Below are 14,682 nucleotides of genomic sequence, written 5' to 3'. Positions count from 1 at the left end.
AATGATTATCCTTCATGGTTCCAATAAAACGAATGAACTGAAATCTTATATTTAAAACATCAAATAACATTTGTTCCACATAAAACCATATACGAATGATAAAAGAATGAGTAAAATCTATGTCTAATATTCTTTGCATAGTTTCTAATACATTCTACTCATATAAAAATATCAAATCAAAGAAGCATTCTCGGAATGGCTAGCAGTTTTTCAGTTTCATTTCTTCTTTGTAGCACGTGTAGTAACTAGATTAGCAGTCTGTTTCCCTAACTGATACATAAGATTCAAGAAAACAAGGTCTGTGTCACTTATCTGCTGATTCATTCTTAGTCTAACAACTGAGCATCTCACTATTTGCTGAATAAAGGAATCCATCAGAAAAAGATTTTAATTACACATTTCAAATGAAAATTTATTTTATTCAAAAAACTATGAAATTATGGATTATCATATTGTTTGTTTAATGTAGGAGTATACCTTTATTGCTATAAGAAATTTAAAGATAATTTGCTTAAATTAAGTTTTGTGGGAGCAAAAACATCAAATCATACATTTTTTTTAAGAGTTTTATGTCATCAGAAAGAGAACTCTAAGTAAATTTTATAGGTCAAACTGAAATTTCATAAATTCAGTTTATGTTCACACTGAGTAGGGATTAGTATTGTGAAGGGAATAGTTCTGCTTAAAGCAAAGCAATGTATCCAAATTTCTTGATGCAACTACCAATTTATAGGAAATGTCTAATTCTCAACATATGGTCTGTGGATCCTGGGGAGTCCAAGACCCTTTTACAATGTAAAATCAATGTTGTGATTTTTAAATGAAATTATTAAATAGGTTCAAATATTTTAATTTCCAATCAAATAAATTCTAATAGATATAACCACATAAACAAAAGATCTGAGATCTTTAATAAATTTAAAGAGAATAAAGGGATTCTTAAATCGCACAGTCTGAGAAACCCTGGCCTAGATCAGGAGAATTTCTTTTTTTCTTTTTTTTTAAATTTTTTGCATAGAACTGAGATGTAGGCCAGAGGTGTAGGGGGCAAAAGGGTTCACCAGAGACAGAATGGGGAGCAGAACAGGCAGATTTACTGAAAGACACTGCTAAGGGGAGGCAGCGAATGAGACAGGAGAGGACTGCCGTGCATATGTAGGTTAGCTCCCTGGCCAGGGATTGAACTGAGAAGATCAAATTCAGCCCACGTAGTGGTAACAGCACTGAGACTTAACCAATAGGCCACCAGGGAGATCCTAGATCATGAAAATTTCTATGAAACAATCAAATTTAAAATGAAAGACAGAGAGAATCCTTATTTATGACAGGATTTAAAGACAATAATAATCAAATGCAAACAATGAGTTTAACTTGGATCTTGATTCAAACAAATGGCTTTAGGAAAAGTCGGACAATCAAGGAAGCAAACACTAGCTAGATATTTAATAATTTTTCCTAAGTTTTTTTTTTTAAGGTGATAATAAAGATGGTGTTTTTTGAACGTGGGCAACAACTAGCTGGAGGCTTATAAAATTTACCCAGTTTTAGAAAATGAAATCCTTTTAAGAACTTAAAAATATTAATAATATTGTTTTACATTCTTGTTCAATTCTGCCTCTTAAAAGAGAATAATATTAGACAATTCAAGTCAATTAATTATCAACTCAAAACAGAATCACTTTAAGGATCTATACTGCTATATGTTTTTAAAGCAAATGAAAACTGTTCTTTGCCTTCTCTCAATTATTCTAAAGCAGCTGAGAATATTCAGCACTCATTCATTCAGCCCTTCTTAAAAATCGAAAGCAGTATTAGTTAATATAATATTGAGTCAACATATTTAAGAACATTCACCAATATATTGTGGTTATGGGGTCTAAAAATTGAAAAAAGAGGAGACCCCATCTGTTTCATATCCAAACACATAACCCTCCAAATTGTAATACGCTATACAGTGACCATTAGTCCCTGAAAGATGTCTAATGCAGTTTTCTGATAACAAAATACTGATTTTAACAAATCATTACAAATAAAAAGGAGAATCTAAACTTTAAATAATCTACCATTTTAATTGTATAATATTGTAGAAAATGGTAACAAGCACTAATAAGGACTAAACTTCCCAGGTTCCATTCTTAGTAAGCCAAGCTATTTCTCACTTCATTACCTTCACATACTCCCAATGGAGTATGGACCAGCTTACAGAATAGCTGATTCAGAGAGGTCTGTTATTATAGGACATTTATGCAAAGATGATTGTCCTCACTGCCTTTAGTAAGTTTTCCTCCTTTAATGGACTTAACACAAAATTTATCCTTAAAATTATTTTGTACCCCATTATGAGACTTTAATTTTATGAGACAAGAAACAAACTTTATTTTATCACTACACTATGCAATGTCTGATACAAAGAAGGTAATAAATACAGGATGAATTAACATATCCTAAAGGGCTGACCCATATAAGAGTTTGTTAAGACTGAAACACGAATAAACCAGAGGCTGGAGTAAGGAGCTCAATCACAAGACTGGTGAAGGCAGTGACTCTAGTCAACTGCAAAAACACTACGAGTGTTTTTGAAAAGTGAAGAGATATTATAACTCACTGAAGGGAAAAAAGATTTGCAAGTCATGGATACAATAAGGGACATATATCTAAAATACATAAAGAACACTTACACTTACAACTTACAACTCAACACTTACAACACTTACAACTCAACAATAAAAAGACAAACAGCCCCATTTTCAAACGGAAAAGGATCTTAAGAGACATTTCTCCACAGATAACATACAAATGTCCATTAAACACATAAAAATATATTCAACATTATTAGTGATTGGGGGAAACAGAAATTAAAACCACAAAGATACCACTTCACACCCAATAGTGTAAACAAACAAGATATTAACAAATATTGGTAGAGATGTGGAGAAATTGGGATCATTACCCATTGATGGCAAGACTATAAAATAGTGCAATTACTATGGAAGTCTGACACACTAAACATACAGCTCCCATATGGCCTAGCAATTTTACTCCTAGGTACTTATCCAAAAATAAAAAAACCAAAACCAAAAAACAGGAAAACAAGTCCACACAAAAACCTGCATGTAAATGTTCACAGCAGTATTAATCATAATAGCCAAAAAGTGGAAACAACCCAACTGTCTATCAACGGATAAAAGGATAAATTCACACAATGACTATTTATTTGGCCATAAAAAGGAATAAAGTACTAATACATGCTACAACATAGATAAACCTGTGTAAGTTATGCTCATTAAAAGAAGTCGGTCACAACAGAGCACAGTGAGTGACTTAATTATATAACACCTCAATAAAGCTGTTATAAAACAAAATCAACTACCTATATTTCTGGATATACTTTACTGTATATATCAGAGAAATTATAGCTACTCTGGGTCTTCATAAAGGTCTTAGGATATATACCTCCGAGACACAAAGACAAAGAAAAAAGACGGGAAATCATCATAACTACATGACTACCACATTTGACATAATTTTTGCTACTCATGCTCATATTGTGAACAGTAATTTTTTCCTACTGATGTCACATTTCTGTCTTTATACACTTCCAGAAACTAAAGAATGCCTACCCTAAAACAAAATGCTAAACTAATTTTCCTTAGTTTATTTTCTGATTTCTTCATTTCAAATTCGACCAAAGCACAACAAATTTATTTTGCAGAGATAATGTGAGAATGCAAGTTGTCACAGGAAGAAAGCTAAAACACCACCACCTGCTACTCACTCAGTATACTATTATTACCACTATGCTACAAGAGACGCAGTATCCCAAAGTTGAGCAAAACTTTAGAAAGAGGGGAGGATATACAGGGTATGCCCTACAAAAAAGCACTCATATGTCAAAGAAAGGAAACATTGAGCAGATTAACCCAGACCCAACTGAGATCGGCAGCAGCAGCAAGAGCTCAGCACCACCATCACTACAGCGATCATCAAACAACATCACTCTCCTACCTGTCAAAGCATACATTTATGTGCTTTTAATTTTTTCTAATTATGAAGCATTTAAAGATACAGAAATATCCCCAAACCCAGCTAATAGTATATCTTATTATACCAATTTTTCTTTTAAATATAAGAAACAAAAGATAACATTCATTTTTGTTTCCTCTTTCCTTTACTGTAACCACTATATTGGAATATGGTGTCCATTACTATGCATGTTTTAACTATAGCCTTCGGTATCTATGAACAACATATTATTTTGCATGTTCAAACTTTACAAAATGGCATATTAATCTGCACCTTGCTTTCTTAGCTTAACATTTTGCTTATCTGTTGTTATTTAAATTCAGACATGTTGTTTCACGTAGCTCTAGTTCATGCGTAAAAACCGCTACACGATATTATTATATTGCATGCACATCCCAAAATATTTGTCCATGCTTTAAGTAATGAAATGTTTAAATTGTTTCTTATTAAGAGGCTGCAATAAACATAATTCCTTGGGCAGAGGTACTAATTTCTAGGAATATTCCTAGGAGGAATACCGCTAGGTCAAATGATATGTACCTTTCACTTCATTAGAAGTTGCAAAGCTGCTCTCCTTTTTATATCCCCATAAAAGAGCTCCTGTTTCTCTTCATCCTTGCTAATTCTTGGTATTGTTACACTTTTCAGTTTTGCAAACTGATGGTTATAATGGGGTACCTCATTGGTTTATTTTTTTCCTGATTAATAACGTTAAGTATCTTTTATTGGCCTTTCAGGTTTCCTCTCATATAAAGTGTCTTTAAACGGTACTGCCATTTTTCTATTGGTGCCATTTTATTTTATTGATTTGTGTTAGTTCCTAAGCAATCTAGATATCAATCCTTTATTGATTATATGCTTCTAAAATGCTCTTTCCAATAAAAAGTATACACCTGTCACTGATTTTGAAATCTAAAAAGACATAGAGGCAAATTTCTGTCTTCTCAAAGTTCATAGCTATTTTCCAGGACCTTTATATCTGTTTCTAAAATGTTTTTGGCCAATCAGAGAGGACTAATTCCTTGTTGAGAGCCAAAATACAGACTTCCTATGAACTGAAAAAATGGGGGATGACATTTTCTTAACCACAGGCATATACACAAGGACAGTCTTCATTCTGTCCAGTCAATGCCACAAATTTGGCTCGCCTATGAATCACAGAGCTTTCCAATGGGTCAGTAAGCAAGTATCGATTTTGATTAATAATGTTTCGTTAAAACTTTTAACAACTAGGACATAACCATTATATATTGACAAATAAGAATGCCTGAAAAAACAATAAAGAGTAACCATCTCTCCACCCACTAAGTTAAAAATGAAAGTACAAATTCAGGCTAAGCAAATGAAAACATGTTTCACACACACTTACAATCAGTTCTTACAGAAAATGGTGCTTTGCAGAATGAAATGATCCTGGGTATTTTAGTGACAGCAGACAACTTCTCAAAAAAGTTAACTTCATTTTCAGGAGCTATGTATAGAATGTTTTGCAAAAATAAAGACGCTGAATAGACGAGAAAGAATCTTAGATCATTTACTCTAACTCCCTCAATTTCAGGTCAGGCAACCGTAATTCAGAAATTAAGAAACCTGCCCAACAACCCAGGTCCTTTACAATCTACAAATTTAAGGCTCTTTCCATTGCGCTGCGCATCTTTTTTAGACTCCCCAGCCCTAAAACTGATTCCTCTGTTAATTTTATAAGATTGGGTTGACTGAGTACAGAAACGATGTTAGTAACTCCCAACCCAAGGCCAATCTTTTCGTTTCCACGTCCCCACCTCCTCTCCCCCGGCCCTCCATTATCATTTACAGGATGAAAACAATATTTGTCTGAATTTCTGGCCCTCCTAAATGCGGAGTTCCGAGCCCCTCCCTGACTACTATTTCAGTGCTCAATGGAAGGGGTTTCTGTTGTTGTTTTTTCAAGTCCTTTCTCCAATAACATCTACTAGGCGCCGACTTTGCGGGAAGCGCAGGGCTCGCTGTTCCTCCCGCGCCCACCGACCCCCCAAGCCCAGGAGCCGGGAAGCCGAGGGCTGGGGAAGTGGGCTCGGGAGGGGAGAGGTGGGGGGGAGGGGCCCCACCGGCGTCGGGGAACGGGCCGGCGGCGGGAGCGGCCGAGAGGGGCAGGCGACTCACCTTTGCGCAGCTCCCGCTCCCACACGGTGACGATGGGCCGCGAGTGCTTGCGGTGGTGGATGAGCCACAGGGACAAGGTCTGCACGCTCTGCTGCGAGTTGCTCAACTCCGACAGCTTCTTCTCCAGCGCCGCCTCGGAGAAGGCGGACATCCCTCCGACACCGCGATCGCGCCGTCCCACGCGGTGGGGCTGAGGGAGGAGAGTTTCGCCGCCCTCGCCGGGGCCTCGCCCCCTCACCCCACCCTTCCCCACGCCCTCACCACCGCTGCCGCTACATCCGAAAGCGGCAGCAAACCGGCAAGATGGCTCCTGGCCGGCAGTGACGTCACGACGTCGCGCCCCCGGAAGAGGCGGGGCCGGGAGGCGGGGCCGACGGGGCGCAGGTAGGCCGGGGAAGCCCGAGGGCGGGGGGCGGGCCAAGCGGGGCAGGGCTGGAGGCGGGGCTCACGCCCCTCCTGGGAAAAAACTCTGCTGAGAAAAGAGGGCCTTTCTTTTGAAGATTATTGGCAGTATATATTTCGTTTTCAAATGCACCTTGTCTGTAACTCTGCATTTTCACTAATCGCTATTCATGCTAAAGAAATAATTAGCACCTTTGCTCCAGGAACTGTATACGCTTGTATACTATTTGTTCTATCCAGTGCAGCGACTGGAAAGTTGGGAGATTCACAGCAGATAAATGGCTAATTTAAGTGTCATACATCCTAGCTCAGGATACACGTAGCAAATTAAAAGTTTAATAATAAGTTCAAGATAGAGTGGATTGGGGTTTTTATAAGTTGTAGAAGCACAGGTCTCCCCAGTGGCTCAGCGGTTGAGCGCTGGGTTGCGAAGTTGCCCGCAGCCTCTGCAGCACCTGTTCAATCCCCAGCTGCTCCCCGGTCACCAGAGGAGGGTCCCACATGGCGCGCAGACCTCTCCTGCCGCCTGCTGCTCCCCTCAGCAGTGTACTTCGGTCCTTCTGCCTGCTCTGCTCCCTGCTCTGGCTCTGGTGAGTTTTCTCACCCTCCCGCGCTTCTGACTGCACCCAGTGCTTGTATAAATAAATAAGCAAACAAACAAACAAATAAATAAATCTTTAAAAAAAAAAAAGCTATAGAAGCAGAAGAATAGTATAGCATTTGTTTTTAAAGTACATTTTATGTGAGTTATTAAGTATGTAAATGCTTGGCAAAAGGTCTGGAAGAATACAGTAAGAGTGGTGTTAGAGTATCAGAATTGGAACCCTTAAGTTGTGTCTATGTTGGTTTTATTTTTTAAAAGAACGATTCATGTAGGCCTCCCTGGTGGTGCAGGCGGTTGAGCGCTGCACTGTGAAGCTGTCTGCAGCTTCTGCAGCACTGGTTCCATCCCTGTCAGCTGGGGAGAAACCCACATGGTGAGGGAGACCTCTCCTGTCTCCCCCACTGCTCCCCTCAGCAGTGTATTTCCATCAGCCTGCCTGTTGTGTTCCCTGCTCTGTCTCTGGTGAATCCTCTCACCCTCCCACACATCTGGCCTGTACGCCCGTTCTTGTATAAATAAATAAATCTTTTTTAAAAAGAAATATTCATGTATTACCTATATAATTAAAATCAATTTTAGAATTATCACAATTAATGCAGCACATTTGAACATAGTGCTTGTCTCACGGATAGTTCACAAAGGAAACAAAAAGATTAGTCTGAATATTAACAGAAGAAACTTCAAGAGGATATATGAGAAACCACGCACTCTTCAACAATTCCTGTGCACTCTTCAACAACTTTGCGCTAAATAGCACCAAATATGTTTGTTTTTCTTCTTTTTTACTGTAACGACTGCTTGAGGTTCAGAGACACCATAAAGGTGAGCTACTCTCCTTTCTCTTCCTCTCATATCTCTTCCTGTCTTTACTTTCCTCTCTTTCCCCACTTACTTCTTTCATTTGGCCAATCTACTGGGTCTAGTTTTTAACCTTAACTTAGCTCAAGTTTAACTCATCTGTCTACCAATAACTAAGAGACACCTTAGGTAAAAGAAATTGCCAAGTGGTGGGAATAGTCATCCCAAATTCTGATTGAACAGGTGGATAATATCATGGACTGAGGAGTCCTGTCCACAGTATTTGTCCCATCACATTGACCATGAGGCTACATGATGGACAAACTGCCATAGACCCTCACAAATTCCCTATGGAGAAGGCCAAGAGGCAGCATGCCCAATTGGAATATAGTGCGTTTGGCCATGGTTGGGTATAGGCCGCTCTTCCACAGGGCCTCGTGGACCTACCCTTTAAATATTTCCTCCCAACTCCCTTCAAGGAGCCAGGCTAAAGTCTCCTTTCCCACACTGGCTCCCTCACCTATAAGTCTTTATTAAATCCTTGCCTGTTTCAACTACACTTAGCACTCTGTGGTGAATTCTCTCCCTAAAGGGCAAAGGACCCACTCTTTTGGGTTGGGGCCTGAAATAAGAGTTATTTCAACACTATTCTCTCCCGTGAACCCTGCAGCCACCAGAAGACTACTTATCTTCTTTCAAATTATCACCTAGAATTCCAAATCTTCACACTCCTTCTCTACTTAATCAATTCTACCTGAACTTTGAAGACCACCTCAAATTCCACCACTTTTTCCCTCTAACCAGTTGAAAGCAAGATTTTCCTTCACTTATTCAAATGCTATACTTCAATGTCATTGTGTGTGTGTGTGTATTTTTTTCTCACCTCCACCAGATTTTACTCTCAATGAGACTCAGCCAAAGCATCAGTCTTCTGTCTTCTTTGGTTTTTGGTTTGATTTGATTGCTTTTGCTCTGAACTTCCATTGTATTCTGTACATGAGTGTGTGGTGGCTTTCCATACCAGGATGTTAGGTCTATATTACCAACATTGTTATAATTTTTTTAATATTTAAAGAAAAGGGATAGGATAGTAAAAGACACTTGCATAGATACCAGCAGGCAGGAAGAGCTGCCCCAAAAGGGACAGGTTTACTGAGAGAGGCCTGCATGGTGGCAGGCGGGCGGCCTTGAGGAAAGCTGCCTCCACTGGGAGAGGTCAGTGAAGAGAAGTCCCAGCCTGGTACAAGTCATGGGCAGGCAGGAAGCTGCTGCCCTGCGGAGGGAGAGTTGGTGAAAGGAAGCACCTGCATTGTCACAGGTAGGCAGATGGAGTGCTCCACTGATATAATTTAAAAAGGAGGTAAAATTACTTCTCTTATACTCATATATAGAAAATCTGAAAGAATCCATAAAAAGACAAAGCTAATAAATTAATTTACCAAAATTACACGATCAACACATAAAAATCAGAGTATTTCTATGCATGTAATTTAAAAATGAAATTAGGAAAACAGTCCCATTTACACTAACTTCAAAAGTAATAAAACACTTAGGAATAAATTTAACCAAGAGATTTACACTGACAACTACAAAATATCATTGAAGGAAATCAGAGAAGACCTAAAGAAGTGGCAAGACATATCATGTTCATAGATTGGACACTTATACTGTCCAACTTATGATATGATACTGATCATATCCAAAGCAATCTTCAGATTCAGTGAAATCTATATTAAAATCACAGTGACACTTTGAGCAGAAATAGAAAAGTTGATACTAGGGTTCATATGGAATTGCAGGAAACACCAAAACAATCTTTAAAAAGAAAAGAAAAGTTAGAGGACATGTAGTTCCTGATTTCAAATTTCACTACAAAGCTACAAAGCTATTGTGGTGTGTTATTCGGCCATAAAAAAGAATGAGATAGTAGTACTTGTTAGAAGACAGATGAATCTTTAAAATAACTATGCTAAGCTAATGGAAAGGAGTCAGGTATAAAATATCACATATTTTATGATTGCATTTATGTAAAACCTCCAGGGGCCTCCCTCATGGTGCAAGGTGTTAAGCACAGCACTGTGATGCTATCTGCAGTCTCTGCAGCATGAATTTGATCCCTGGTTGGCCAGGGAGCAACCCACATGGAGCTACACACATGACACAGCAGACCTCTCCTGTCTCACCTGCTGCTCCTTTCAGCAGTGTATTTCAGTGAGTGTGCCTGTTCTGTTCCCCACCCTGTCTCTGGTGAATCTTCTCACCCCGCCATGCCTCTAACCTATACCCCAGTTCTTGCATGCATAAATAAATAAATCTTATATATATATATATACACTAAGCATTAGGCATAGACATAAAATGGTTCCTAGGGACAGGAGGGAAGGGAAATGAGAAGTGACTATTAATGGGGATTCTCTTTTGTGGTGATGAAATGCTTTGGAATTAAATAGAAGTGGTGGCTGTATCACATTGTGGATGTACTAATGCCACTAGATTGTACACTTTATATTGGTTTCTGTATTATGTGCATTTTATCTCAGTATCAAAAAAGGAAAGTCTAATGGAAATATTAGGTTTATTTCACATTCTTCAAATTTTAGTTGACTCAGAACTACCAAACTGAGAATAAAACTTACAATCTAAAAAGAAGTTCTGGGTCTCCCTGGTGGCGCAAGGGGTTAAGATACAACCTATGAAGCTATCTGCAGCCACTGCAGCCACTGCAGCACAAGTTAGATCCCTGGCCAGGGAGCTACCCACATGGCATAGCAGACCTCTCCTGACTAGCCCTCTGCTCCCCTCAGCAGGGTATTTCAGTCATTCTGCCTGTTCTGTTCCCCACTCTGTCTCTGGTGACTTCTCTCACCCCCCCACACCTCTGGCCTGTACCCCAGTGCTTGTGTGCATAAATAAATAAAATCTTTTAAAAAAATAAAATAAAAAGTTCTGTTTTTCTAAGTTAAATTATGTATAAGTAAATTATTAATATACATATGTTTCAATGATGACCCCAGAGTAGAAGCGGCACAATAGTATTCTTATTATGCACAAAGATTGCACAATAATGGCCTACAAAAGATTTTACTTATAGGTTTCCAGATTTAAATAATTTGGAGATCTTTTTTTAATACTCTCAGGATAATCATAAACTAATCCCACATAGAGTAGTCTACTCTCCTCTATTCTGGTAATGGTACAAAATATTATAAATTAAAGAAAATTGTTTAGTCTTATCACTAACAGATATTGTTGTGCCCAAGATCAGCAGACTAGGTGAGCATAGCCTCCAAGAACCCAAAGACAGCCAATGCAAACACAAAAGGGAGTTTATTACAGACTCGAGACCGGGCTCACGGCACCTACCAATGCAGTGGCAGATACCGAGAGCCCCAAACAAAGGAAGCAGGGGTCTTTTAATAAGGTTAAATTATGCTGGCAGTTACTCATTGGCTACAAGCATGAGTTCTCCAACTTTGCCTGGCTATCATTCTAAGCTGACTGGCCCGGCCGAAATGCAGCTCCAGCCTGCAGCTCCAATGACAGCAAGTTCACCCTCATTGGTGATCGAGGGCAAGGGTGGAGTGAGGGTCGCAACTGTTGAAACTATCTCTGGAATGCAGTCTTTCCCAGGACAGCAAAACCTAAAATTCTAAAATGGCAGTTACACACAAAATGACAAAGCAATGGCTAAGAATACTTATGCTTGGTTCCACAATATGAACTGCCACCATCCTCACGATCTGTGTAATCAGTCACTACATGATCTTAGACAAGGAGCTTTCAGGTTCTGGAGGAGATTAGAGAGTAACTTCAATGGAAAGGGCCTTAGCAAGTGCTGTTATCCACTTAACACAGCAGTAACATTCGATGGTGTTGATTTTTGTTTTTATGGTTTTTTTTTTTAAAGATTTATTTATTTATGTAGACCAGAGGTGTGGAGGGGGGGTGAGAGGATCCACCAGAGACAGAGTGGGACGTAGAACAGGCATATCTACTGAAATACACTGCTGAGAGGAGCAGCAGGCAAGACCAGAGAGGTCTGCTGCACCATATGGGTTGCTCCCTGGCTGACCAGGGATCAAACTCCTTGCTGCAGTGGCTGTGGATAGCTTGATGGTTTTGTGTCTTTAACCTCTGAGCCACCAGGGAAGCCAGTGTTGATCTTTGGATTCAACTCCTTCAATTAAAGAGACACAAGCCACCCTTATTTTCTTTGTGTTCCTATTATCCTGAAGCAAAACAAACCGACCTAAGTAACTAGAAATAACAATCATGTTATCTTGCTCAGAAATTGGGGAATCAACTGCAGTAATTAGGCTTGAGGCTGCCTCAGAGCTGGCTTAAGGCTGCAGCCAGATGGTGCAAGAGTCATCTTAAAGGCTTCTTCCCTCATGTCATTGGTGCCTGGAATGAGAAGATTTAGCATCTGGGAGATAAATAGCTGGGGCCTCTCAAGTATCTCTTTCTCTTTCTTCCATTTTCCTCTCTTTTTCCATCATCTTCTCTTCCTCTCTCTCACTGGTCTTCACTTCACATGATCTCTCCACATGACAGCTTCAAGGTGGCCAGATCCTTTACATGATTGCTCACTCTCTCAAGGTCAGTGGAAGAAGCTGCATGAAATTCTCTACTTAGCCTTGATAGTCACACAACACAGAGTCCATCTTATTCTATTAAACAAGATATCCCAAATTCCTGAAAGGAGGGACATAGACTCTTCTTCTTGATGGAAGGAGTATGGGCCATCTTGCAGATATGTTTTGGAACCACCACACACTGGAAGACTGGCTCCACCAGAGATCTTCATGTGAGCCTTAGGAGTCCTTCAGAGGTAGAAAGTAACAACTAGGAGAAGCATTCACCCAAGATCCTCAGATCAAGTTAACTGCATGAAGTATATGACTGCCACTCAAGACCCACAGAATTAGACCAAATACCCAGAACCACAGATTATCTTGCTTTAATGTGCATACTTTCTTTATTTACAGTTATTTTTCTTCCTCTCTTCTGCCTTAAGACATTTGTTACCTGTTAGCCACAGGAACTTTAAGGCCTGATTCTTAATATTGTTCTTTTTAATTTTTAGTTAGCCCTTGGCATATGTCCAATATCTACTGTAATTTTCTTGTGATTTAGCTAAAACACAAGATAAAATCAACTGTTGGGTTTATATCTGCTTTCCATTGACTGCTACCCACTACCTTCTTGTATCTCCTCCTTGTAAAGAGACTATTTCCTGGTTAATTAGATTCAGTTACCAACAACTTTTTACACCACAACTGGAAAGTTAATAGCTAACTAACAAAACATCGACCACCCTCACAAAACAGAACAAAAATCAAATAAGGGTACATACTGTGATTGTAGTGTAATAAGACACGCATTGAAAATTTTTTTCCTTTTGATGATGGAATAATATTCCATTGTGTTATATACTGCATTGGAAACATTATTCTAAGTGAAATAAGACAGACACAAAAGGACAAATATTGTATGATCCCACTCATGAGGTACCTAGAAAAGGTAAATCCATAGCCACAGAAAGTGGAATAGACATTGGAGGGGAAGGAGGAAATGGAGAAAGTTACTGTTAAATGAGTATAGAATTTCTGTTTGGAATGATGAAAAACCATAAATAGATAGTGATGATAGTTGCACAGCATTGTGAATATACTTAATGTCACTGAATCATATTTTTTAAATGATTAAATAGGTGAATTTTATGTTATGTATCTTTTACCTCAATAAAGAAAACTTGAATTTGTATTTTGGGAAATTTCAAAAATATACAATATTTAAAGAATATATTGAAACAGCTTCAACAATTACCAACTTTTGGCCAAACGTCTACACTTTTTCACACACACCCCCTGCCAACAACGAATTATTTTGGAGCAAATTCCAGACATTATATCATTTCACTAATAAACATTTCAGATTGTTTCTTTTTTTTAAGATTTATTTTATTTATTTATGCATACATAAATAAATTTATGTATGCAGAGTATTTATGCATACTCTGCAGGTCAGAGGTGGGGGGGGTGGTGTGAGAGGATTCACCAGAGACAGAGTGGGGAACAGAACAGGCAGATCTACTGAAATACTCTGCTGAGGGGAGCAGCAGGCGAGACAGGAGAGGTCTGCTGCACCATGTGGGTGCTGAACCAATACATCTTATCTAAGCAGAGGGAGAAAAGCAAGATCACTGTGTAATCCACAATTCTGAACATTCCCCGTCAAGTTAACTGCATGATAATATAAGCTAATATAAGCTGCTGTTTCTTTACCAGTTGCAGTTTTAGCTTTGTCTTCTTCTTCCCTCCACCTAGAAAAAATTTCATTAATATAGCCAATTAGAGAATTACTCCTCCTTCTTGGCAGCAACCCATCCAGAGCAAAGCCTCACTCTTCCTTCAATCACTGGCAGAAAATCACTTGGCATGAGGCCTAAGTCCTTGCTAATATGCCCTCGTTGAGCTGCTCCATGGTTCCCCCTGGTGTACATTCACCCTCATGGCAATGAGCCAAAACTCCAACCTATTCAACTACAGTTGAGTTCCTGGTGCTCTTTGCCTGGAGGATACTGACACACTGAATACATAATATGAACCAGGCAGTGGGGGTAAAGCACTGCATAAAATAGACGAAAATCTCTGCCCCTATACTTACTTGCAGGTGAAGACACATAATAAGTGATGTGTTAGGTTAAGTGC

General features: G+C 39.1%; 1 protein-coding gene across 4 annotated transcripts in view; it reads right to left on the bottom strand.

The window, feature by feature from the left end:
* Positions 1-6,470, bottom strand: part of RPRD1A (regulation of nuclear pre-mRNA domain containing 1A) — a 67,127-nt gene extending 60,657 nt beyond the window's left edge. For 2 of the 4 annotated variants that reach the window (XM_037508648.2, XM_037508646.2), the window contains exon 1: positions 6,166-6,470. In XM_037508648.2, the coding sequence (XP_037364545.1) occupies positions 6,166-6,316 (151 nt within the window). In that variant the 5' untranslated portion in view covers positions 6,317-6,470. The remainder of the gene's footprint in view (positions 1-6,165) is intronic. The other 2 variants (XM_037508645.2, XM_037508647.2) reach the window with 1 other exon arrangement.
* Between the last annotated feature and the right edge of the window lie 8,212 nt (positions 6,471-14,682).

The sequence above is a fragment of the Talpa occidentalis genome, unplaced genomic scaffold, assembly GCF_014898055.3.
Source record: "Talpa occidentalis isolate TD23 unplaced genomic scaffold, MPIMG_talOcc4v2.1 talOcc4.13, whole genome shotgun sequence".
Lineage (NCBI taxonomy): Eukaryota > Metazoa > Chordata > Mammalia > Eulipotyphla > Talpidae > Talpa > Talpa occidentalis.
The sequence above is the reverse complement of the archived record's forward strand: the minus strand, read 5'-3'. Positions and strand labels throughout refer to the sequence as shown.